General features: G+C 39.7%; 1 protein-coding gene across 2 annotated transcripts in view; it reads right to left on the bottom strand.

Moving 5' to 3' along the window:
- Positions 1–2686: 2686 nt before the first annotated feature.
- A1CF (APOBEC1 complementation factor) overlaps positions 2687–27474 on the bottom strand; it is a 36234-nt gene continuing 11446 nt past the window's right edge. Inside the window, exons 5-11 of one of the 2 annotated variants that reach the window (XM_050959494.1) lie at positions 26998–27162; positions 19499–19596; positions 17284–17557; positions 13262–13470; positions 8329–8465; positions 4790–4923; positions 2687–2838 (exon numbers count right to left, since the gene is read on the bottom strand). In XM_050959494.1, coding sequence (XP_050815451.1) covers positions 2687–2838; positions 4790–4923; positions 8329–8465; positions 13262–13470; positions 17284–17557; positions 19499–19596; positions 26998–27162 — 1169 coding nt within the window. The remainder of the gene's footprint in view (positions 2839–4789; positions 4924–8328; positions 8466–13261; positions 13471–17283; positions 17558–19498; positions 19597–26997; positions 27163–27474) is intronic. The other variant, XM_050959495.1, reaches the window with a different exon arrangement.

Here is a 27474-nt window from a genome sequence, read left to right as displayed (position 1 = left end):
TAATGTTTGCATATTTACAGTGGTAAAAAAAATCAAGTCTCATATTCAGCAAACTTTTTTGAGCTTATCTTTTAAAAAATGTCACAGTTTTCTGAGCAAACAATTTCATAACTAGTGTTGACTCAATAGGCTTAAAGTGAAGTGAGTACCACAGGGGTACAGTGGGATAAGTAGGAGGGTCTGTGTGGCTACACTATGAACTATAGGCTCTACATCCTGCAGAAATATGTGAAAGGAGAATGCAAGCTTTCTGAGATGCTCAGAAAGACCAGTCTACCATATCATCCCCTCAGGAACTGGAATGCAGTATCTTACAGTTGGAAGCTCTCCACATTTTGGTGTGATTAAAAGATGTGTGCTATATCTCAGTCTTTTCACTTGCTGGAGAGGAGATGGTTTTCCTGGGTAGGTCTGAGGTGACTGATATTGCAATGAAAGAACGTTTCTCCCATGCTGTAAATCAAAGGGGAATTTTAATATCACCATAGCTTGCCTGTATGATATAATGTCATTTTACAGTTTCGGGATCTGGTTCCTCAGGCTAATGGAGATATCAGGTAGTTTCAACAGCTAATTTTTTTTTAAAGAAACTTGAAAGGCATATATGTACAATGGGTTTTGGGAGGTTCAAAAGATCACTATCAACTTGCAACCCTCAGAAATTGTAATAAGACCAGGTACTGCACAAACCCTTACCATACCTGTTACAAGACTAATAAATAAATGGGAAAACATATTGTTCAATTAATTAGCCAATTGCAAGGGCTGGCTATAGACTGCAAGAGATGATATTTCAGTTATTAAATTGATACTTCACTGGATTTTGGCCAAAAGGCCATTAAAATATTCTGTTGGTTTAAATTATAATGCAACTTTGACATGGCTTCAGTGTCGTGCTAAACTGTTGATGAACACAGGCAGATTTCTCCACAGTTCCGTTTATTTACATTTTATATGGCTTTAAATTTCTCTTAGTATAATTTTTATAGTAGAGGACAATGCTCTCAGGGACAATGTCTAGCGTAAGAGGATGTAATTCCAAGAACTTGCTTAAGCCTGCAGAGAATTTGTCCCATTGAGATGTCTTGTGCTAGAAGCACACTGATCTTCAGAAAGGTTTAGCAAGCATGATGATTAAATCTCACTTCTGAATTCTTATGGCCTGGTTTAACTGAAAATCAGCCATAATAAACAAGCCCTTTTTTGGATATCACCATTAGTAGTTATGGGCTGCTTTTCTAAATTATTTGCTCTCTAGGGCAAAGGGATAGGAGTTGAAAATGCTACCTTATTTTGTTGAGATTTTGCCTTCTTTTATACAGACCTAAGCACTACAAGGGGATAGAGAAAACTCCAGTGACTAAAACCTATCCTCTACATTAAATGTCAAATCAGCTCTGAAAAGCACATAAACAAGCACATCAGATTTTACTGCTAAATGTGTGAAAACTAGCTTTTCAGTCAGTATAAATCTGGCCTTTGATATATTGGCTGGAGTTTTCAAAACATTTTAGATACCTAAATGAGCGTTTAATGCCTCTAATCTAGTGTTTATATGGAAGATAGGTTCATACATGATTTTCAAAGAAACCAGTCTGTGTGCAGGATCTCTGTGCACCCAGGGTTGCCTTAGATTTCACACATTGTTTGCTTGACCTAGGGTATAGTAGGATTTTCTAGCTGGGTGGAGGTGCACATGGGCCAACATAGGCTCATGAAAGTTAGGCATGGTTAGGACACATCTAACTCATTATGCTTATTATAGATGAGCAGGTAGAGAATCAACTCCCCATTGGCTTTTGTGAATGAGGTACAAGTATAAAAGAGGCATCCAAGGACACAAAAAGCCCCTCCCATCCATACACACAGCTGAGAGGAAGAAGAAAACAGAGACTGAGACATAATGTAGCTAATGTAGTGAGAGCCAGGCAGTGATACTGGACTAGGGGGGTAGCCAGCACACACAGGCTCGGTTTGGGGATAGCATGGGAGCTTTGCTATGCAGAGGAAGTGAATTGTTTTGTAGAAGGGGGTGAGAGATTTGCTGTTTCTCAAGGGGAAGGACAGTGATCCGACCGACCATTCATGTCATGCAGTAGTGGTTGGGGTGGAGCAACACTACCACTCAGCAGCTGGAAAGAGGATTCTGTTCTCCCTAACTCCCATTTGCCCCTGTGTATAGCCCACTTGTGCCCCTGAGGAATTAGGGGGAGACTTAAAACAATTGTGGGAGTTGGGTGCCTAACTGCCCTCCTTTCTGCTTTTACATCTTGCTATGCACCATGAATATGGGTATGATAACATAGCTAGCTAATCTGAGAAGTCTAACTGCTTTTCAAACTCTAAAGTCACTACATAATTGGGAATATTTCTGTATTTGGCATGGATTATTGTTTGTAAACACACACAGTAATATATACCTGAGAACCTTTAAGAACTTTTTCCTGGGTAAAGGTAATTTTTTTTCCAGTGTGAAAAATTGATTTTTAACTGATTTTTAAAATTTGTTTTGGTATATGTTCCATTGTAAAACTATGAATCTAGACGTATAAAACTATCACTAAATCTAATTCTGGCCAATAGATTAGTTTAAAATCATGAGGTCACAATAATTATCACACTGAGCTAGCCTCTTGCTGCACTTGATTAAAAGAAAACATTGATTTTAAAAAAACAAAATAGTCTCTCAAAACGTTGCATAACCATCACTACGAGTAGCCACTGCAAAGGCAGGGTAGGCTTCATATGTTGCGTAAGGTGCTAAATCTTGTCCCAGCGTCACTGCTTGTTTTAGTTGTGTAGCTGGTACAGTAGCAGCTGGATTAGCAATGGTGTATCCTGCAGTAAAAAAACAGACACAAAAATGCATTTTCACGCAAATATACCTGATATAGCTGATAACCAGACTTTTGTCTATACGATTATGTAAACAGGTGGAGATTTCATTGTCAATGGTAACAGTATATTTGTTACTTACTTGTTCTGACATCTGGGTCAATCAGCTGTTATAAATGATAATTTTCCTCTCCTTTGCAGTCATATTGGACAGTGACAATTTTGGTATAGCTAATTATATATGAAAACTCTGCTAATCTGTAGAACACATCATTTCCCAACTCCGCCTCTTCCCCCCTCCCCTACCCGGGCTATTCGCTGAATGATTTCCCCCCCAGTATTTGGTTATCTCTAAACTAAGGATGTCACTATAGGCCTCTATTCTCTACTTCACACTTGGCATATGGAGGACAAGACATATATTGTAACACAAGGACGTTCCCGGTCAGGTTTCATGAGGAGAAATCTGTATAAATGATGGAATTGCATACCACCATTCAGTCACGCTTAATCACTACCACAGTCTCCTCACACAATGTGTATGTGTGTATAAGTAACATCACGTAGAGAAGAGAGAGAGATTTCCAATACGTATTCTTGGGAAAATGTGGAAATAGCGCTTCATATGGCTATATAGCACATGTCCCCAACATTTCAAGTGGCTCAAGTGGGATAGGCTTAAATGGGTGGTCCCGGGAAGGGGAAGTTCCAGGGAGGGATTCAGGTACTGATCCTGGGGTTGGGTGGGAGGCTGTGGAAAGGACTTGCATGTGGCCCCTGGGGTGGAGTTCAAGAGCAACAAGACTATTAGGAGGGCTGGGCCAAATGTGAGCAGTGTTGCAACCCCATGCACCAGGGGCCAGGTTGAAAAGCCTGGAGCAGAGAACTGTGCCCAGCCAGTCCCATATGAGCATGAGCTTCTCTGAAGGCACACACATTTAAAGGCAAGATTTATCCCCACATGATTAACTTAATATGCAGAAAATTATGGAAATATAACAGCAAGTCAATGTGTTGCATGCTGAAAAGTTAATGTACGTGTATTTGTCAAGCTTCCAAGACAAATAAAAAGAGTGGGTGAAAGAAAGGGAGAGATTATAATGAAGCAGTAAGTGGGACTGGATTCCATAAAAAGTCCATTTGGCTTACATGCTGCGGAAGCCTTCACAAACCCAGACGAATTGATTTTTCTGTGGCTTTTGCGGACTTCTGTGGCAGGAAGCTGGATATATATATATATATATATATAATATTATTGAATCCATCCTCAAGATACTGCAAACAATTCAGCAGTATGATTAATGCATGCTTCGTGTGCAGTTTGGCTCAAGGCATTCCCAGGATCTCAGAAGCACATTCACAATGGAGAACAGTGTAAATGCAGTGTCTATAAACTGGATTTGTGTTTTTGCCTGACATTTTCCATAATTTTCCTAGCCATTTTGGCTAGTTATTAAAGCTGTTTATCAGAAATGGGCCACCAGACTGGAATAATGAGTCCTAATGCTTTTGAATTTTGGGAAAGTTTGGATCAGGACCTAAATTTAGTGACTGCCCTCATTTCTCTAGTGGGTCAAATCAAAACTGTAGCTCCAAACACTCCCAAATTTGAGGAAGTTCTCATGTGGCTCCAGATCCAAACTTTTTAGCTCAAGCCCATCTCTAAAATTTAACCTCTCATCCTCTCTCACTTGATTCTACAGTGAAGTCATAGTACATCATTTGAAAACATGCATTCTTATGTCAGCAAACTATTATAACCCAGAGTATTATATTATGTTCTCCACAAATAGGGGACAGGAATGGATACATAGATGTGTAAACAGATAGACAATATGTGCATTTCCATTCAGTAGTTTTGAATCTGAACATGCCTGCAATCCCACTATATGTAATAAAGTAGCTAACAAAAATATATCTTCAGAAGAGCATCTCAGTACAGACCTTCACATACCTGGAAAAGCAGGAGCTGTAGCAGGAGTCTCTGCTCCCTCTGTCGGAATGCCCAAGGTCTGAAGAGTATATTCTGCAGCATATGTCTTGGCTTCCTCAATATATGCACTAAGCTTAGGAGGTGTGAAGGGATGTCTGTGAATCAGACATAAAACATTAGCTGTTTTTACTATTCTAAGGATCAGACACAAACTCCTCACAGACCAGGACACACTAACTCAGAGTGGCACCAGCCCCTGCCAGAACAACAGATGCAAAACCTGCAGACATACCTCCTCTGCTACAATGATCAAAAACTCCCACAATGCACCTTTCAAGCTCCATGGGCCCTACACCTGCTGACCACAACTTGTGATGTGTCTCATCCAATGCCCCCAAAACAACTATGTGGATAAAACAAGACAAGCACTACGCTCTCAAATCAATTCAAATGATAAAAGACAAAAACACGGTATCACCCATGGGTGAACACTTTTCACAAAATAATCATTACATATCTTACCTCTCAGTCTTTATCCTGCACAACACCTCCAAAAGATGAGTCTGGGAGTCTAAATTCATAACTTTACAAGACTAAAAACCATGGACTGAACAGAGATACTGGATTTATAGCTTATCAAAACCAGCTGTAACCCGCTTACTCTTACCACCCCTCCCGCCACAGATGTCTTTGTTTTCCCTCTCCCTTTCTTTCCCCCTATGACTGGAGGGGTGTTAAGAGTCAGTAATGCTAGTCTGTTCTACCATGTGTTTAGCTGTGACACTCTGGGTATGTCTATACTGCAATTAGACACCTGTTGCTTACCTATGCCAGCTGTCACAGCTCAGGGGGCTGTTTAGTTTTGATGTAGACATTTGGACTCAGGCTGGAGTTTGAGCGCTGAGCCCCTCCCACCTTGCACGACTCTAGAGCCCAGGCTCCTGCCTGAGCCTGAACGTCTACATTGCAATTAAACGGCACCTTAGCCTGCATCTGGTGAGCCTGAGTCAGCTGGCATGGGCCAGCTAGAGGTTTTTAACTGCAGTGTAGACAAATTCTCAGAGTACAATTCCTAGCCCTGCAGAACAGCTCTGAGTAAGCTCAAAAGCTTGTCTATCTCACCAACAGAAGCTAGTCCAATATAAGATATTACCTCAACCACCTTGACTCTTGGATATCCTGGGACCAACAGGGCTACAACAAAACCGCATCCTATTCTAAGGATGACAGTTTGACAATTCATACCTCCTGTCAAGTATTTTGATCAAATAGAAAAATGGTGCATTATTGATATTCTGAGAGAATATGTATTTGAGCAAAACACTACTATAAAAGAAAAACACTTACTTAATATTAGTGTATGCACTAGTACAAAATATTAGCAGCCTGAAGTTCACGGTTCAGACAGGGAAAAAAGCCATGTATCTTGAAAACGTGCATATTTCTGCTTATTTTTGCAAATTCCCTCAAACTGAAGGTGTAACTTTTAAATATGGAGTGGATATTTGCTAAATATGACTCATCAACAATTCTTTTTGATGACATGATGTGGTGTGACCCAGTGAAATGTATCCAAAATATTGTTATAGGTTAGCAGTGGAAATATACCCTATTTGATTTCTAGTTGGTATAATTATAGACAGGGTTAGTGGCATGGCCTCTTATTAAGGTTGGCCCAACACTTCCCATTGTACTTTGTTTATACTTTGCTAAATGTTAACTGTTTGGACTGAAATTTTCCAAGCTAGTTGTCTGCCTCAGACTGATTTTAATTTTTTTAATTTGGAAAATTAAAAAACGGTTCAGCCATTTCCAAAAGTTGAGTTTATGGAAAAATATATAGTTTTTGCTGACTGTTAAAAAATCCTGGATATCTTTTCTTGAAAAGCTGTAATGCCGCAATGCTTTGGAGCAGGGGCTTGAAATTTGGCAGACGGTCATGGTGGCCTTTGCATCAGGGATCTGCTTTTTGCCATCCCTGTGAAAAAGCCTTTGAAAAACTGCAGTTCACACATGCTCAGTAGAGTCTTGATAGAGCTTTGCAGCTAAGTTCACCAAAGATTTCTTGCACATTGGGAATGCTCCAGTCAGAAGATGAGCATGACTATCCCTGCAATTGCAGCTCTGCTTTTATAAAGGCTGGTCATGGTAGGGCCAGGCTGTATTTGAGTACCAGAACTGAGAGCATGGAGCCTGTCTCTTCTATGTTCTCAGTGTCACCACCTCCCCTATTGGGCCCAGGCAACATGGAGGAAGAGACTTCTGGTTTTGAATGCAGGGGAGACGAGGGCTGGACCAGGGGGGCCAGAGGGAGTAGATTGGCACAAGGAAGTGTGTGGGGGGTGGAATCTGGGACTGGAAGCTGGCAGCAGGGGGAGAGGGATACTGGGAGTTGTAGGGAGGGAGGGTCAGATCTGACAAGGAAATGGGGTACAGGGGGAGCACTGGCATTGACTAGACAGACTGAGACAAGCAGCCAGTGGTGGCCGGACACTGAATTTGTACGAGGAAGTCAGAGTCTGTGAGACAGTGGGGATAGGCAAGATATATAAGGGTAGGGTGGTGACTGGAGATCGGGGCTGAGTGTGGGGGACAGATTAATTAAGCGGCTAGGAGGGCGGGAACTGGGTCTGGCTGGACAAATGTCTGGAGACAAGGAACAGTAGGGGGAGATTGAGCCTGGAAGGGGGGAAGACTACAGCTAGCTGGGCAAGGGGACTGAGACTGGTATGAGAGGGCTGAGGAGTGAAGACTGGGACTGGGTAGATAAGGAGACTGGGATGAGTAGCTAGTGGGGAAGAGTTGAGCCTTGGATAGGGATAAGTTGGAGGGGCCAAGGCAGAAAAAGTCAAGCTTGAGGGGAACAGGCAGAAGAGTTGGAGCCTCTACAGGGCTGGGGAATAGAATCCAAGATTCCTGAGTCTCACCATTCCTCTGCTGTCAGCAAATACCTGTGAAACCCACTAGCAGAGTGTGTGATGAATCCTGCTCTAGTGCTGGTTCATGAAGAGGATAACAGCCCACTACTGCTATTCGCTCAGGTGACAGAAGTCTGTGAGGTGGGTCTAAAGGTTCCAAACCTGCTGATGAACCATGTGGGTATCAATGTGATGGCACTTGATGGAATTTCTGTTTATTCAATTTGCTTTTTAAAAATCCTAAGAAATTACCCAGCAAAAACTATTTAACAAACATTATTAAGGTTGCAAAGTCAATTACTTAAAAGTTAGGAAATTCTAGAATTAAGGTTGCCTGTGCAACTTTAATTTGTCTCCTTTATACATATGCTTTGATACAGCCTTTAATTACCTGATCATATACTATTTTTTCTACAGGACTTTTGCCTCATTTAGTAGACAGGATGGATAGTGCATACTGAATGAGTAGCTATTTAATGTTTTGTTTTATCCTCCTTGTTCAATGTAGAACTTTATCCTTCCTCTCCAAATCAAAAATTAAAATAAATAGTGGCCTATGTAGTTAATTCTAGCAATGATGCTAAATAAATAGAAAATTTTAAAAACTGATTAAAAACCATATGAAATGGAATAGTTACATACATAGTAGGATTCTGGCTGGCAAGGGCAGGAATAGTGATTTTATATAGGAATAGTTGTCTTTGGTCCTGGCCAATTGCAGAATGAAGCTGATAAACAGGTTGTCCCCAGTTATTTTTCTGGCAGATTTCTTCTAAGACCTATAAGAGAAAAATGTATACCAGTTACAACCACATTTTAATGTTCTGGCCCATCTCTGGCCCTACCTGCTGCAAAAATATATTGCTTTCCATGAGTTTTCGTCTGTAGATTATATGCTACAAATTCTTAGTTTACACACACACACACACACACACACACACACACACACACACACACACACACACACACACACACACACACACCAAGTTTTGAAGGTTGAAAGGGTCATAAAATCTAAGAATAATATAAGCAACCTGAACGTTCAACAATCAATTAATTCATGAAGATAATTGTCACAACACTGAATCTGATGTATTTTTAGTTTAGTCCATTAACTGTTTTACTTTGATGCAGCATTGGAATAATTTCCTTTGACTTTTATTCATTACCCCATTTATGCGCTCCAGAATTCTGCATTTTTAACATCTGTTAAAGAATTGTGACTATATTATCCTTCACTATTTCTCTGCTTCTTCTCCTGCGTAGTGGTGTGTCGTGAATGAATAGCAGGGGTGTATCCCTCTCCAAATTATTTGCCTAAAACCTAGTTATGTTACATTTCTGTCCAGTTTATTGCAAAGGCCACTTGCTTGCTGATGCTCCTGGTCTGTAAGAGAAATTCTGAGTGGTATTGCCCTCTTCCTTTACATTGTGTGGAAGCAGGGGAAGAAAGAGAGGGTTTAAATGAAAGTGGAGTTAGTTTCTTCCACAATATGTTATTCTACAAAATAAATAATTGTATTCAAATGTTATTACCCTACTTTATATTCCTTCTTCCAAATCACTGAATATATAGAGTGTCCCAAATCAGTCTTAATACTGATAATTAAGAGCTCTACTAGGGGCTCACTATTCTACATAGCTCTCCAATAATGACGCCCAAGCCAGTTGTTTGTTCAGACAATGTCATCCACCAATTTTATGGATAGGAATCTTGACTGGCTCCTCAAGCTGCCAGTTGGCTTTAGAATTAAAGGGGGCGTGTATACGGGGAAGGCCCATATCCCCTTGGGTGCTCCACTGCTCTTCGGCCAACAAGGGAGATGCAAGGTGATTGGTTCTTGCTTCCTGCAATCATTTACTTAAACCCCAGTACAGGCCTCTTGCCCCATGTTTAGCTAAACTCACCCAGCCACCCTCCTAATAGTAATATATATAGGAACTGTGTTTTTATGTTGCTTTGGATCTGACTAATTGCCCGTTTAAAAGTCCAGGAAGGAATTTTTCCCACTGGGGCCAAACTGGCTTTGGTCTAGTGGAATTTTTTGCCTTCCTCATAGTATTGGGCAGGCACATTCAGGTTAAATAGGTATAGGATTTAGGAAATACATTCGAGGAAAGTTGTGAATGTTAGTTCATCGCAACTCGAAGCCGGTGTCTGGTGTGGACAGAAGGCCAAAGGGCCAGTGACCAGAAGAGCTAAAAGCCTTTTGCTGGTGGACCCCAGGTCTATGGGCAAGAGGGAAACTAGATTTGAGTTTGAGACTAGATTTGGGTTATGGCAGTGGTACATAAGTTTGTGCAGACCCTCTTTGGTACCTTCTGTCCCCTTTGTAGGGAAAGCGGGGGACGATGAGAAGGCTCAGCAAAGCAAGCTGAATTCTTGGGGCAGGCAGTGGAGAGTCTGCTCTGAGTTATCGGTTATATAATAGGAGCTATGTAAACCTTTCACTGAACCCACATATATGCCAGTTATTGGGAGATGTGGGACAAGGTTGGTGAAAGATTAACACTGGAGAAGAGCACTAACAAAGTTGCAACCTGCTGCCTAAAAACAATTGCTGTGTCTGTCCTCATTCACTTGTGTATCCTGATCAAGTAGCTCTACCATGTACCATGTTCAGTGACCTTAAAATGGAAACACTCTACTGCACAAAAGACTATCAGGACTTTTCCAGTTAAATTTTCATCAAGGCTGCCTCCTCTAAACTGTTTGTTCAGTGTTGTAATGATTTGCACTTAAATTTGCTCAAAGTGCTTTACAAACACTAGTAAATTTACGTCCCTGCTCTCCTCTTAGCTGGAAAAGTATTAATTCTATTTCTTTATAAATGGGGAAATTGAGGCACAGGGCAGTAAATAGACTTCAAAAAGTCATAGAGGAAAGTCTCCTGATTCTATTATTTGATTTATCCACATGAACATCTCTCTTCTAATGTGATATCTTTGTTTTATAAATGTGTGCAGGCTATTCATACTTATAGTACTGCTCTGGACTCTCAAGCTTATGTTTTTCAAGGCATCACAATCCATCCATCAAAATTGCATTAGTGATTTTTCACATTTAAAATTTTACATATGTTCAATTTAATTTTTAAATTCTTATTTGCATAAAATATTCAGATTTGAGTTTGCAAATGGCAGTTGTTCATAAATTGGGTAGTTAGGCAGCTACCTGATTCTCATGTATACCAAGCTACCTGATTCTCATGCAGCTTGTGTGCAAAAGGGCAAATGTTTGTGTATGCAAGAACTTAGATATGAAAAATTGCACATGCAGAATCTTAAATATGAAAAATTACTGGCAAAATTTTAGAAGCTGCTTTTAAAATATTTAGCCACCACAGTCCAAAGCTACTTTATGAATAGCTGGTTACGCCCATTTTAAGATGTCCTATCAGTATTGAAATCCCATGTGAGATGTACATATATTTAAAAATTTAGCTGGGGAGAGGAAACAGAATTTGGAAGGGCCTCTCTGAAATGGACCTAGATTAATGAATAATATTGACCAGATTCAAAGGGGAATCTAAGCTACTGTAATTTATACCTTCTTCTATCCTACCATTGTGTGTGTATGTGTGTGTGTGTGTGTTACTTTAATTTATATCTGCATATTAATTGTTTTTCCTTCTAAACAATTTTTTTTACTCCTTAGCCTGTCAGCTACGATACCCTAGAATCTTTTAGATTCAGTAGGCCAAATGCAGAAGTGATGTGAAAAGGAGTGTAAGTTCTATGTTTGGGCACGGATGTTCTCTCAGTGAGACTGTTGCTCAACTGGTATAATTTACCTACTGAAGAAAGTATAAATTACACCAAAGTAGTGTCCCAGGCTTAGATTCACTTAAACCCACCTTTGAATTTGTCCCTGTGACAACATTTTGTATGTTCCTAAGGAAACAGCTTTATCAGGAAGATTTTCATATTAAATAAATGTCAGTATCAGTTATAGTTCAGGTTGTCTCTTGTATAGCCTTAAAATCTTTGGAGATAATTCATCTATAACTATTTAAGAACAGTGTCTGGGCACAGGGACACAGGATTCACAGGAGACTCACATAGTCATACTTGTGATTGGAGAGAGAGAAGTTTTCAACCGTATTTTAGAGGCAATATGCATTATACTACTTGTTTCGTGGACTAATTAAAAGATCTCTTTTATAATGAGCAGTGTCACTTTTAAATATCAAGGGCAACATTTTCAAAAACATCCAAGTGATTTAGTAGCATAAATCCCACCATGTGATATTCATTGGTGCATCATGGAAGATATCGTCCAACCAGGGAGCTCAGTCTATAAAGGACAATGAGAGCATGAGGTACCCGAACTATGCCTCCTGTCAGGCACTGCGGTGCTATTTTTAAATTGAAATGTTTAGGTTTTCAGGTCTTCCATATTTTGATGAAATATCAGAGTTTTCTACGGAGAACAGAAATTTTTTTGCAAAAAAACATTTAGTCAAAAATCTAATTCTTCACTGAAAAATAGTTTTGGCTGAAAATTTGTGACCAGCCTTAGGCGGTAGGTACTACTGTGATGCTCAGTATTAATAACAATAAGTTTATATCCAATCCAGAACTTCCCCAAAATTCAGGATGGTCTGAATTGAGAATTTTGTGTTGCCCAATTAAAGAGAGAGAGTGTGCTCATCATGAAGGCCAGACCCTCAAAATTCCGGGGAATTTTGTTCTGATCTGGGATTCTGTTCTGAGCCCCTCTCTAATTTCAACAAATTTGTTATCTGTGTTGAGCCCAGTTTTGCATGTCTTACCTCTAAATAACTTTGTGACTTCCATAGGAGTTCTGCCTTTGTCAAGGACTAAATGATTGGATCAGTACATTAACTTTAAAAGGAGGCTTCACTGCAGTAGTCTCAGCAGTAGTCTTTCATGTTTGATTATACAATATGCATAAAGTTCGGCCCTCGGATCTGGCATGTAACGCTCATGGAAATTATGAAAGTCAATGGGAGCTGACATGCTGAGAACTGAGGGCATGTTTAAATTCACAATTTTTTATTCTGTTACCATATTGGAATGATTATTATAGTTTGAGGTCTCTAGCTATGTAGTGTTAATATTGTAATAGATTATGCTGTGGAAAGCAGAAACTTTTTTTTAATATGACCCCATTCTTTATATTTTTCTGTTTTAACGAGTCTTTTTCATTGCTTCCTAAAATAAATGTGGTTTTTAAAAATAAAACATATCAGTAATAATTTCTGAGCAGATATCTCTTTATTAGTGCTCCTCCCAAGGATATTCTGGGGCTGAAGTGATAGTAAAAGTTACTTCAATGCAACTTGTGTAATCTTCAAGAATAGTTGGAACAGGTCCTAAAACAGCAGAACCCTTCTTTAGGCATAACAATAGTAACTTGTAGTTATTTTCTGTAATGTCTCTTTCAAAGGTGAGCAGATCAGTGCGTGAACATACTCATGATCACCTATCAGCATTTTCAAAATAAGTAACTATTCAAACTGGGTCTAAATCTATTGTATTGCAGAAAGCATTAAAAAAAAGACTAATATATGTCTGACTAGAGCAATTTTTCCTAATTTATTGTACCTACCTGAGGAGCAAGTTTAATTCCATGTGGTTTTAAAGCGATATGGTTCATTGGGGTAAGCTCCATTCCAGGCAAAAGATCGTAGAGTTTGTCTTCTCCCCTCTTTTCTCCTTTAACCTGGTATCCACGACCCAGGCCAGTGTAAGCCAAGTATCCACGTCCTCCTAGTCCTCTAACTCCCGCAGCCCCTACAGGTACATTCATGTAAATTTCTAGGAATGTAAGAAGCATTAAACTGAATCAAATCACCGGAAAATCACCCTGATTCTTACTGTAATGGAAAAGTTAGCCCCATTCACTGATTTCTGATAAGAAGATGGGTAGGAACATTGACTGACTGAGAACTGCTGCAGATTCATACCACACTCATAGACTTAAGACTCAAGGTCAGAAGGGACCATTATGGTCATCTAGTCTCATCTCCTGCACAATACAGGCCACACTAGTCACCATGAAGTAGAGCTCACAAGGAGAAGTTTATTTATTACCTTTGGAGGAAAATATAATAATACCATGAATATAGAGCTAGTATCTACACAACTGTATCATTCTGGCTTTTATAATACTTCTTGGGGCATTTATTTATGTTTAGTGCCTGTAATTTCAGGCTGCAAGCTGAGAGCAGCATAGTTTCCTTAGAAAATTCATTGCAGATTAGTTTCCTGGTTCACCATATCTTCTAATTGATTACAGTATATAACTAAGATTGTCCTTGTTCCTATGGTATCACTTCTCTATGGGATTATCAATAATTTAATCAATATAAACCAGATCTCTACCCCATCATTGTTTAAGTTGTTTTCCTAAAGTGCCTTGAGATGTTTTAGTTAGAAGGCATGTCCTAGTTGCTTCTGACTGACTTTCCCATCTTCTCTGCTCTGTTCAGTCAACACGAGGCTTAACTTTCCATTGAATTCATGCACAGATTACTTTTGATTTTTTGCCATGTTTCTAACCTGATTTACAGTTGCAGAGTAAAGGGACAGTTAAAAATTAGATTGATTACTGCCCATTGGTATAATTTAAGATTTTTAATGAAGTTGGAATACATAGATTTCCCCCCATTCTTTGGACTAATGACCATTTTCTCACATTAGAACTGGTTCCTTTCAGAAGGATTGTTTGGGAATTTAGGAGGTTAACAAATGAGACCATACTAAGGAAATGTGAACTGAGTGATTTGGGAGTTTTGACACATTTTTCTAATGTAATTTTTGTGAGTTTTAGATTTATATATGTACAGTAAAGCTAAAGCATGAGCAGTAGCAGTGCAAATTTCCCAAACCATACCAATGAGCCAATGTGTCTTTCTCTGAAGGGATCATTTCTAGGGGGTTAGAGATTAGGTTAGTTAATTCAGTCCTCATCAACTCTACTGAGGACTTCAGACTGAGAACTGTGTTCTTTAGGACATCTTTCTACCTGGAAATGGGTTGAGAACACCATCTGATTTCACTTAGGACATCAATCTGCTGTCAGCTGTTAATGATCTCAGGCCATGGCTACACTAGAGAGTTGCAGCGCTGGTGAGGGGGTTACAGCGCTGCAATTTAGGATGTGGCCACACTTGCAAAGCACTGCCAGCGCTGCAACTCCCTGGTTGCAGCGCTGGCTGTACACCCGGTCGAGCCTCGGGTGTAGGGATTCCAGCGCTGGTGATCTAGCGCTGGTCAGCAAGTGTGGACGCCCACCAGCGCTTTTATTGACCTCCGGGGTATAAGGAGCTATCCCAGAATTCCTGTCCACAACAAACCGGAAGAAAGGGAGAGCTCGGAGTTCAGCCAAACTGCTTATTTAAAAAACAAACACAGCTCCTGTTTGCTGAGCGAGAGGAGGCAAGCAGGGGAATTACTTTGGAATGTTCACAGCTGTTTGCTTGAAGAGAGAAACAGCACTCTCACACGGCAGAGGGGGAGGGGGAAGTCCGTGTTGAGCAGTTGCTTATCTGTTCTGACGGGTATTTAGCAGTACATAATTTGCATTTAGTGAATGAGAGAGGAGTGGGGGAAGGGAGTTAGAACTTTTAAAATGATTGAAGGTAAGCACTGTGTGTCTTCCAGTCCTTAGAACTTGCAAGGCAGGGAGCTGAGAACAGTGTCAACTCCAAAAATCCATTCTGTCTGTCTCCTCCACGCTCCCTGTCACATTCCACCCCACCCCCCTTTTGAAAAGCACGTTGCAGCCACTTGAATACTGGGATAGCTGCCCATAATGCACCACTCCCAACAGCGCTGCAAGTGCTGCAAATGTGGCCACACTGTAGCGCTGGTAGCTGTCAGTGTGGCCACACTGCAGCGCTGGCCCTACACAGCTGTACGAACACAGCTGTAACTACCAGCGCTGCAAAACTGTAAGTGTAGACATGGCCTCAGTCACTACTAGAAATGAGTGAGAAGATCTGGATTTTGAACACCCCAAAATTTAATTAAGCCCATTATAAAGTAAGTGGGCCTATGTAATATTCACACCTTAGTTTTGGAAATGTTTTGGATCTAAGGTTTCATTCAGGCTCCTCTCTAGTCACCACACATTTGCACCAGTAATTTCAAAATTAAGTTTACTAATCCCTTATACTATCCATTCAGATAGACTGTTTTTTAATTTGTTTTGTTGCAGGAAACATAGCAAAACAAAAACTCTGCTAAGGAGCATGACCTTTTATCATGTTAAATAGTTAATGTTTTGTCTACACTGTGATAGATCAAAATTGGAACTATATATCCAAATCTGTGGCGGTGAGACATAATAGGACCCCAGACTGAACTACCAACTATTTGAGTGTTACAAAATTAAAACCCAACCAACAAGATAGTGAAACAAAACCACCCCCAGTTTTGATCTCTGTAGTCGACATACTTGAAAAGATACTTAATGTCGAATGTGTAATCTGCCAGTGCTTATGGCCACTTCTTGGAGCACAGTGTGAAGCACTTTCTTGTTTTCATCTCTGTTTTGGAGGTTCATTTGTCATTCCCTGTAATGATGCTGTATGGCTGCTCCCCAGAATAACTTGGGTAATGGCCTGACTAGAAAATGTCCTGGTTGTGGGGAGATAAGAGTCAATACACAGAGCACTGAATCTCCTGGGACTGGTTAGTTTCCCTGAAACTCAGCCTTGAGCCATTGAAAAGAGGAGAAAATGAACTGCTAGGCTTCTGGGACTGAATCAACAGCCAGCTGTGGGCAAGGAGTTCTGCTGTGAGTGGAAAACTCTTGTTTTGTTTGTTTTTTTCCCTCCTGGGACAAAATGGAGGATTTTTGGTTTGTTTATTTTGGAGCAAGAGTAATTCAGAGACTGTTAAAAGACTTTCGGCTTTCTCCTGGGCTGATGAGGGAGTCTATATATATTTTTGTTTGCTTAGCCTGTCTGAAGGTTCTCATCCCCTTTTAAAGGAGAGGTTCCAAAAACTGTGGCTATTTTCCAGTGTATGAAGGCTTTCAGTCACTTTCTTAAAAGGACGCATGACCTGAGGCTATGCAGAATTATAGAATGCTGGGCTATATGCATAAGTCTGTCCCAGTGAATGGAGATTGTGGTAGGTGTAAAAAGGAAGTAGCTGAGAAAAGCAGGAAATTTGGGAGACTACTGTGTGTTTCAGGAAGATTATTGAATGTTTCAGTGCTAGCAATTGGAACTCCTAAGAAGGGTGGGCTGCAGTTTCTTCATAGTGAGGAACCATTGGACAATGACCTTGGGACACTCCTCAGATCATTAAAGACTTAGGAGCAGCCCCAACTTATGGTCCTCTCTGAAGGACTCTGAAGTGCCTGAGTGATGGGGGTATGCTTCAACTCATATAATCCAAGGTGGTTTATGCTAATTTCTCCATCTAGTTAAAACTGCTCAAGTATGCCTCAAGTTTTTAAAAACTTTTTAGTGGAACCAGCTTTAATGTGATGCATGGATGCATAGCTTTAATGTGGTGCATGGATATTTGATTTAATAAAGTTACCTCCTACTCTAGTTAGGAAGCTATTTCAAAGATAGATTTCTGGATTGCCATAGACATAGCTGCTGGAGTTACCTCTAATAGATGGAGGTCGGATAATGCCCCTACTGCTGAGGTCACCCTTGGTGGCAGGGAAATGAAGGTTAGGAATAGCTGCGTAGGCCTGAGGTGCATAGAAGACTGGAGCTCCAAGGTAGGCTGTGGCAGGATCATACACATGTCCAAATGTGTAAGTGTATTCTCCTTGTAGCACAGTACCTCGTCCCCCTGTGCCTCTGGTGTGTCTAACGTAACTGTCTTTATCTACTGGTTTTGCTAATGTCACTTCGATAGGGGAACCATCCAGCATCTGTAAAACAAGGAGAAATGCATGGAAAAATGCAAGGAAAGCACAAATGCAGTACAATATCCAACATCATAATGACTGTCTTGTAAAAGCCCAGCCAAGTTCTGCATTTTGCTAACCACCGCTACTTAGGTGGGGTGACTGAAAGAGTTTGAGAATCTTCTGCAGTGAGGCCATGTTCCCAGGGGCAGAAAGGCAAGACGGCCCCTGGCTGCTGTTGCAAAATGTGTGAACCATGGCAGTCTGCTCGTCTTCTGCCTGCAGCTGCTGTGAGGTTAGAGGAACTTGGGCTATGTCTGTTTTTGGAGCTAGAGTGTGTGATTCCCAGCTCCCAGTGACATTCTCATGCTAGCTCCCAAGGAGCTAGTGCACTAAAAATAGTAGGGCAGCCGCCGTAGCTCAGGCAGTGGAGAGTGGCAGTGTGGGCTAGCTGCCTCAGGTACAAACCTTCCTGGACCTCGTGGGTCGGTACTCAAGATGCTGGCCTGTGCCACTGCTGCCTGTGCTACTACGACTACACCACTGTTTTTAGCTCTCTGACAGCTAAGTAGGCTTATTTGAATCACAACCCCAGCTCCAAGTGTAGACATAACCTTACAGACCCTCCTCTTCTGCCCACAGTAATGTGTAAATTCAATCAACTGCTCATTTTAAAACTGCACTTTCTGAGAAGGTTCAAAATTAGGCAAGGTCTGTTTGCCCCTTCCCTAACCCAAATATTACCATTTATATTAACCTGAAAACAATAATGAGCACATGAAAATGGAAGTCAGTTTTCCTTGTGATGTTAATTGTAAGTACCACATCTTCAGTGTTGATTCCAACAGGTGGTGCAAAACATGTGTTAATGGGCTTCATGCAATTTTTCAGTGAGGTACTGTAGTGCAGCACCCTTCAATGAAAAAGTGACTGCATTACCTATTTTCCCAAGACAGATGTTCAAGATACTGATTGCACACCTCAGAACATGTGGAATATATTTGTACATGCATAAGGTGGCTTTATATAGCTTTATTCAGCTTCTAGACTGAATTGCACTGCAATTACAAGAAAAATTGTCTCTCTGAAGAGAGTTTTTGAGCTGTATTATACCGGATCAATGACTGTTTGTTTTACCAGAGGCAAATGGATTTATTTTCTTAGCAAGCATGTATTCAGTGGCAATGCAGAGTCTATAGAGGGTGTGGATTAAATATCTCATATCTTTGAATTCATGGATCCTGAATTTCCTCTCTTGCTGTCATGTTCTCAGCACAGGAATACATTTTTAATATGTGTGTAGCTCCCATTAATGTAATTTGGGGTTATGTTAACACACTTTTTTAAACTGTACACTCATCAGAGCAGATGCTATTCCTATGTGTTTGGAAAGGAATTGGCGCATTTGTAGTGATTCCTCAGTAGAAGCAGGAATAAAAGAGGGATGAATAACACCCCATGATAAATGTGTAATACTATTATATAAATTATACACAATATTTGCAACATATGAAAATAATAAAATAGTTAATAACTTTTAAGGCCTGGTTATTGCATTATAATTTCAAAATTGTATATGGCATTAAAATTGGCTGAAGTCTGGGGAAAAAACAGCTTTTACAGATCTTTGAATTCTGAACAGCTGTTTTGGTTTGACCATTGCACATTGCCTTGTTTTTTGTTGACATATAAGGAAAAGGTATTCAAAGTGCAAGCATGAGATTTTGTGACCTTTTATTCAGTATTAGTCATTTGTTCATTATTCTGTTTCTTGCATCTAGTCAGAACAGAACATGACTATGTGATTTAGGTGACCAGTTTCCCATTATGCAGGTAAATAGTCAAAATGAATAGTTTGTGAACTCCCAAAAGGCTGACATTTGATTACATAAATTGCAAACAATTACAAAAAAGCAAATACAGTTGTATGACACCAATATATGAATGCTACTAGTTCAGCATTACCTTCCCATTTAAGGCTTTCATAGCTTCAACTGCATCGTCTCTGTTATTAAAGTGTACAAATGCATAGTCTCTGATTTTCTTTATTCTTTCAACTGCACCTACAAAAATGTTGGGATATTAGTTCTGCAACTGTCTTTTCAAAGGAATACAGATTTGAATTAACATTCTGGGTTGTGTTTTTAGCACTCAGTTTTATAAACCAAAGTTCTGATCTGCAGACACTTACGCATGTGAGTATCTCACTGAACTCAGTAAGATTACTTGTGTGTAAAGCTAAGCTTGTGCATAAATGATTGTAGCATCATGATCAAAATGAGTAGTTACTGAACCTGTCATGCTATAGTTTCAATTTGGTCTGATTACCCAACTCAGAATGTTACACTTCTCAGAGTTTAAAAGTTTGAATGAACTAAGTTAACTAAGTATTCTACAGACCTGGTATTGCCCAGCACTTTTTAAAACTACATTGATTTTAGTTTTTCACTTATAAAAAGCGACAAGAGTCTTGGGGCACCTTTCGTGGGTGAATACTCACTTCGTCAGATGCATGTAGTGGAAATATCCAGATGCAGTATACCTGCGTCTATACTGATCAGTCTATACTGATTCTTGCCTGCATATGTATTTTCACTACATGCATCTGACAAAATGGGTATTCACCCATGAAAGCTTATGCTCCAAAACTTCTGTTAGTCTATAAAGTGCCACAGGACTCTATTGCTTTTTGCAGATCCAGACTAACACAGCTACCCCCTTATACTTTTTCATTTATGGTTACTGAAATGTACAGTTAATTTAACAGAAAAAGTAAACCTAAATATATGTGATATTAACACACTAAAGTAAGAGTGACCCTTTTTTAACTAAGAATTCAAGGCTACCCTTGCAGGCCTATTTTCAGATAAATGAATTCAGCTAAATCAGACTTGGTAAAATCAAGGCTGAGAAGGAAACCATGTGCAGTAAATGAAATAGATCAACAACCTTTACAGCTTGCAATAGAATCATGATCTTAGCTTTTAAGTGAAACTCTTGAGTATTCTAGAACCAGATATATGAAAAATTAAAAAAAAAATTACAGTGAGAAAGTATATTCAAGTGCATTTCAACTCTGGAATTTTTTTGTCTGGTAGTCTCCACTACAATGGCTGAATGCAACAGTCAGCTGGTTATGCAATATATTCTTGAATTATGTCAGATTCCATAGAACATTCACATTCTGTTGGCTTAAAATGTCATTTGGAGTCATTGCTTGCATGGTGGATTCAGACTTCTTCTAGGCAAGTGTGATACAAATTCAGTTTGGTTTTGTTTATTTCTTGCAGCTTGTTCTGACTTTTACATCAATGCAGCCTCAGCACAGCCAGCAAGTTTAGAAGCACTAGTTTCCTTTTACAATAATTTGCCTCTTTCTCACTTTGTATCAGAGTCATTTCCTGTTTCCCCACTGGCTACATGAGAGGTGATGTGTGTGTCAGCACTCATTATAAAGTCAACAGGTTTGTCATCTGTCCTGAAGTATGCGCGGCAGTCCTGATTTCTGAATATTTGTTCTACCATCTGATTGCCAAGCAATTTTGCAGAACACATGAATATACAGACACATCAGCCAGACAGCAGGAGTGGGGGGAACAAGGGTCAGAGAGAACTACCTCATTATCTCTAGCTTGCCTGCATATATATACCTGCCCCTGGAAATTTCCACTACATGCATCTGACGAAGTGGGTATTCACCCATGAAAGCTCATGCTCCAAAACGTCCGTTAGTCTAAGGTGCCACAGGATTCTTTGCTGTTTTTAGAGAGAGAAGCGTTATTCTAAATCCAATTAGTTTATAATTGATGGTGTATTGAATATGCATCCATTGATAGATTTTCAGTGAAAATGTAGGATTTTTTGATCAATACAACAGGTCTTGCTGGGTCTGTTGTAAGGTACATTTATGCAAACAAGTGCAATTTGGACTGCCTCTGAGGAAAACTTTAACAAGAGTTAGAACTTCCAAGAGAGAACCTGCACTGTGATTCTGACTTAGCATGAGGAGCAGAGCTGGCAGTAAACACGCACAATAAGCACCTGCTGGCATGGGAACAAAAATTGGGTATGCCAAAGGAAAGATGGTCATGGGACAGACCAGGACTGTATGCTAATTTCCTCATTCTCTTTGGAAAGCTTTGCACACAAAATATCTAACTCCAGCTGCCCAAGTCTCTCTAAAATAAACTTTCCTTTTTCTGTCTGGTATGGTCAGGCAGATAAAGAATGGGTTGCATTGTGCTGTAGTCAAAGTTGGGCCAAATTCTCAACTGTTGTAAATTCATAGATTCCACGACCATAGAATTTCCCCATAATAATTCCTACAGCAAAATACAGAGGTAAAATAATCTCTTTGCTTCTACTCAATGTTCCTGTGTTTATGTAACCCAGGATCACATTAGCTTTTTTGGCTATGGCATCATATTGGGAGCTCACATTCAGCTGATGTTACCCGTGACCCCCAAATCTTTTTCAGAGTCATTGCTTCCCAGGATAGAATCCTGTACTGGATAAGTGTGGTCTAAATTATTTGTTCCTAGGTGTATAAATTTGCATTTAGCTGTATCAAAACACATATTGTTTGTGCCCAGTTTACCAACCAATTCAGGTCACTTTAAATCAGTGACCGGTCCTCTTCATTACTTTTATGTCTTCTGCAGACTTTACCAGTGACGGTTTTATGTTTTCTTTCAGGTCATTGGTAAAACAGTGTAGGGCCAAGAACTGATCCCTATGGTACTTGACTGGAAACACACCCGCTCAGCAATGATTCCTCATTTACAATTACATTTTGAGACGTATCATTTAGCCAGCTTTTAATTCACTTAATGTGTGCCACATTAATTTTAAATTGTTCTAATTTCAGCATTCTTTGTTTAGTTTGTTTATACAGAGACTCAGGTGATCACTGGTTTAGTGGTTAATCGAATTCCACAATTATTTCAGCGGAGATGACTCTATGACAGAAGGGTGTGAGGCAATCTGAGAAAACAAAAGGGTCATTCTTTGCAACATTACTCATTAGAATTCAATTCAAAGTTTTTTGTACTTTTTGGAATTCACTTCTGTTGTAGTTTTTTGCCTTTATTTACTGTGCTGCCAGTACCAATCTTTTCTGGAACTGTGACATTCAGCAGCAACCTGTGTAATTGATTTTCCTACCAAAAATAGATGCATCTGTTTCTGTTTCCTGCGATCAAAGCTTTAAGAATTTATCTTCCTTATTTTTTTTAATGACTCTGTCTTCTCCATTTCCACTTGGTGGAACTACATGTCCATCCTCTACTGCTACTGAGACATCTGCTACCATAGATACAGATCCTGGAAAAAAAGGTGGCACGTGAATGCTAAGTTAGAGCTTGTCTACACTTAAAATGCTACAGTAGCACAGCTGCACCACTGCACTGTACTGCTGTACCACTTCAGTGTAGACACTACCTGGGAAGGGTTCTTCTGGCAGCCTAGCAGTGTCTACACAGTGACTTAGCTTGGATTAACTATATGGCTCAGAGGTGTGGACTTTTCAAACCCGGCCAGATGCAGTTAAGCCGACCTAATTTCCTAGAGTAGACCAGATCTTAATCTTATGGTTTTTCCTGCTTCGAATGTTGAATGCTGGGTGCACTACTTCAAAATGAAGTAGTCAACTCAGGTTGACTTTTCTAAAATGATACCTATATGGGGGGTAAGGGTTAGGGAGGCAAAGTGCTTCGAATGTTGAATGCTGGGTGCACTACTTCAAAATGAAGTAGTCAACTCAGGTTGACTTTTCTAAAATGATACCTATATGGGGGGTAAGGGTTAGGGAGGCAAAGTGGCTTGCTTTTGGGTATGTAGCTGGAGCTTTTCTAATATCATTTGAAACTTGATTGGATCTGCAAGGTGATGTACAGCTTTCGAATGAAAGGGGAAATATATCCGAGCACTTTGCTACCCATTTGCCAGCCAGCCAGCCAGAAATGGGAGCCAAATGGCTTCTTGCTCCCCAGAATCATAAATTTAACCCCTTGCCTGGGATTTCTTGAGCAGAATTTTGGCTTATTACATTAATTCCTTCACCAGAATGGAGCAGACAGACAGAAGGGACTACAACATAATATGCATTCCTGTCTTGTGTGCCCACATTTACAGAGAAACTGTTCTTTGGCTTCCATGTTAGATATTAGCGCGCTCAGGGGAACAAAAATCTTTTATCCAGGCTTAGGACTATGTGCAGAAATTTGGAAAGTTAAATTCAATAATGGGCCTCTCATTCTAGGTGCTGTTGCCCTAATTGTCCAGAGTGCTCTAAACTCTTTGTGCTATTCGAATGGCACAAAACAACCCAAAAGCAAACATTGAATTTGGCACTGCAGCTTTATAAAATATAATAGTCTTCATGCTTTATTTTGCCCTTGGATCAGTCACAACATTACCACCAAAGTTAAGGGGAAATGTGGGTTTGAGAGACTCTTTGGAATCTGATCCATAGTGGCAGCTCTAGATTTTTACTCCTCTAAACTGAACAATTTGTTGCTGGATGCTGTATGACTGTCAAAATGCTTTCCAGGTATAGGATCACTGGGTCAAATGTACATTTCAGTAACAAGGTGTTGCAATACAGCATTATGTCCAGTGCAAGAGGCTCAGGGGAAGGGAAAAATAATTTCAAACTGTTGCTGACATTTCTGATTATAATTTCATTATAACCCTAGCGCTGTGCTTATTTCCCCAAACAGGGCTACCCAAGTGGGGGGGGGGGTGAGTGATGCAATTTGCCCCAGGCCCCCACAAGAATATAGTATTCTATAGTATTGCAACTTTTTTTTATAGAAGGGGTCCTGAAATTGCTTTGCCCCAGGCCCCCTGAATCCTCTGGGCAGCCCTGTCCCCAAAGGTCATATTTAGCTACTATATACAGTTTTCTAAAACATGCAACATCCTCAAAAATGAGTTATTCCAGATTTGTAATCCATCTAAAATAATAAAAATAAATATTAATAAAAAAGAGGGAGAGACAAAGAAATTTCCAGTTTTCATCCCTGTACAGGATCAAAATCTGTGGTGAGAAAAATGATAAAACTGCAGAAATTAAAGCAAATGAATTTAAAAGCTTCCATAAACTGTTTTGGAATCTATTTCCTTTGAGCAAATTTGGTTTCAGTGAAAAATGATGGAGTTTTATAGACATTTGAGGTGACTATAAACATGTTTTTTAGGGAGTGCTAATAAGTTAAATGTTCTGGAGCAAATTGAGATTAATAATAGGGGGAAGAAGCTGAAAGTAAAATGATTTATCTATCAACTTCATGTTTGCTCAAAGTATTATACTGAGGGATTAAAAAGACAAGAATGACTCATATAGGAATTTCTAATAGATCTTTCAGCTGTAGCCTAATGTGAAAAAGAGAAATTTATGGAGCCAGAGACAAAGCAAAAGAGTTAAGATGCTCTGCAATACATCTTTAAACTTTAAGGAGAAAGTTAATAGAAGTGAGTTAGATCATGAATGATTTCCTGATGCTGAGCACAAGAAAGTAGTGCAGAGATGATTGTATTTCTTGGAGTGTCAAAATGCTCTTCATTATATAGAATTGGATTTTCAAAAGCTTCTTAATGATTTAGGAGCAAAACTCCCATTGAAAATTAATGGAACTTGTGCTCAACTCATGTAGAAACTTTTGAAAATCCCACCCTACATACTCATAGTTGCCTGTAATAGAAGCCATAAGGATAATATTAGGATAATGTATGGATTAAATTATAAATATTGGTTTGTATTTTTATGTAAGTTTCTGTATGTTATTCGTTTCTATGATGGGGAATTAAGCTTATACATTTTCAGGAGTTGAATTGGATGTGAGTTCTAGAATATAGAACATAGGTGAATTAAATCCAGAGCCACCCACCCATCTCACTAGGTGGGAAACATGAATAGATCTGTAGTGTGGTAGGCAGCTGGGAGTAGGGTGGGAATACATGTCTGGGAATGCAGGGGGGGTTTCCCCCTGTCTCCCATTGGCCAGCCAAAGCAAGATGAGAGCTGAGTGGCCCCTCACCCCTATAAACCTTTATTATTTTAAAAACTGCCTAGGGTTTTTTGGAGTATCTAGCTCAAAAAACCTGCTCCTTAGCTGCCCCACTCTCCCTCTCTGTAGTTGTAATATAGAAGCAGTGGTTTTTGTGTGTTGCGGGCCTGACCAATTGCCTGTTTTGGGATCAGGAAGGAAGTTTTCCCTTTGGGGCAAAATTGGCAGATGCCTGCAGGGTTTTTTGCCTTCCTTGAAGCATCATGGAAGTACATTTTGGTTTAAATAGCAGTAGAATGTAGAAATTATTAGTCATTTGCAGGAATGTTGTAACTGGAGTCCTGTGTGGTTACAAAGCCAAAAGGGCCAGCAGTTATAGGTAATTCACTGGGATTTTGCTGTTGTACCTTATGCCTTTGGGACAGGAGGGGACTGAAGTATTCACAGACTGAGGTATTCTTTTAGCACCTTCTGTCCCACTGCTGGGAGTGGGGAAGGTGAGAGGATTCAGAAGAGTGAGATGAGTACTATGCGTAGGCTGAGGAGAGTCTATCCTGAGTTATGGGATATATGCTGGGAACCTGTAATCCCACACTGAACCCACTCAGATGCCTAGTACTGAGAGATGGAGAAGGAGGGGCATACAGCCCCCTCCCCAGTGTTAATAACCTTGTGGTCTGCCACTTAAATCCCTCCCTGTGCCTGTCTTCATTCACCTGCATGTCCTGGTCAGTTAAATATGGTTTAAAAAATCCAAGTACTTTGTGATTCTTCAATGTGCAAGTTTCATGTCAATGTTCATTATATAAAACCACCTTAAAAAAGCATATGGAATTTTCAAAAGTCAGTCAATCATTGTGGGCAGGAGTGAAACAGCCATCCTGAATCACTCTCTTCTGAACATTATCCTTTTCCATATAGGAAGAAGAATAGTGAAAAGAGTCTATTCCACTTACATAATCTTGCTCTCCTTGGAGGTAAAACCTACCCCCCGAAACAAAGCTGCTGTTTAAAAAAAACAAAATAACCTTTCTGCAGAAATCAAGTTACTGGAAAGCATATATGCAAAAACATGTCACAACAGAAGTAATTTTTACTAACATAGAATCCTTAGGACTTTTCATACACCATTTTGGACTGCAGCAGAGCTATTTGACTTGCCAAACCGCCCTAAAACTGTCAGTTGTGCTGTGAATTAGAAAACAAGCAGCTTACTGTATGATCTAATTCCAGCAGTGGCTGTTTTAGGAACTTAAACTGAGTGAAAATTGTTTCAGCACTTGAATGTTTTACAGGAGAAAGAACAGCTATGTTATCCTTTATGTTGGTGTTCCACCAATTTAATATTTCAGAGAAACAGAGCAACTACTGTTAGTTTACTATAACTGAACAATATCTACCAATTTAATGGGCTTAACCCTTCAACAGCTAAAAACCTACTTTGTCATTTCCTACCTGGTTTAATATTGTTGAATTCTTTTTCAATTGTCTCTTCAGTGGTTGATAGCATAAGGTTTCGCACATAGAGGATTTTAACAGATGACATTGTATCTTCATCAACTTCAACTTCTGGTTCTGCCCAGTCTACAGCAATAGGATGTCCCCATAACTGTATTCTTCCTGCAAAAAATAATAAATAATTTAAAGTACCATTGTTCAGTTGGTTTCTAGGCATATTGATATTTTGTATAAAATTATGCTGTGGTAGTAGAATGGACTGATTATACAGAAGGTCTAAAATTTAATGCTAGAACAGAGGCAAATATACCATGTGTATCCAGAAACAGATAGTCAGATGTCCAGGTTTTATTCTTTTTACACTGCAGATATGCAGCATCCAACAAGGAGAGAAAATATGGTACGGTCCTCAAACATTTTCATTCTATAAACCACTCAGAGAGATCGCTTAATGAACCCGCTTCTCTTCCAAAA

Source organism: Gopherus flavomarginatus, chromosome 6 (assembly GCF_025201925.1).
Source record: "Gopherus flavomarginatus isolate rGopFla2 chromosome 6, rGopFla2.mat.asm, whole genome shotgun sequence".
Classification (NCBI taxonomy): domain Eukaryota; kingdom Metazoa; phylum Chordata; order Testudines; family Testudinidae; genus Gopherus; species Gopherus flavomarginatus.
This window is presented reverse-complemented; position numbering and strand designations above follow the sequence as displayed.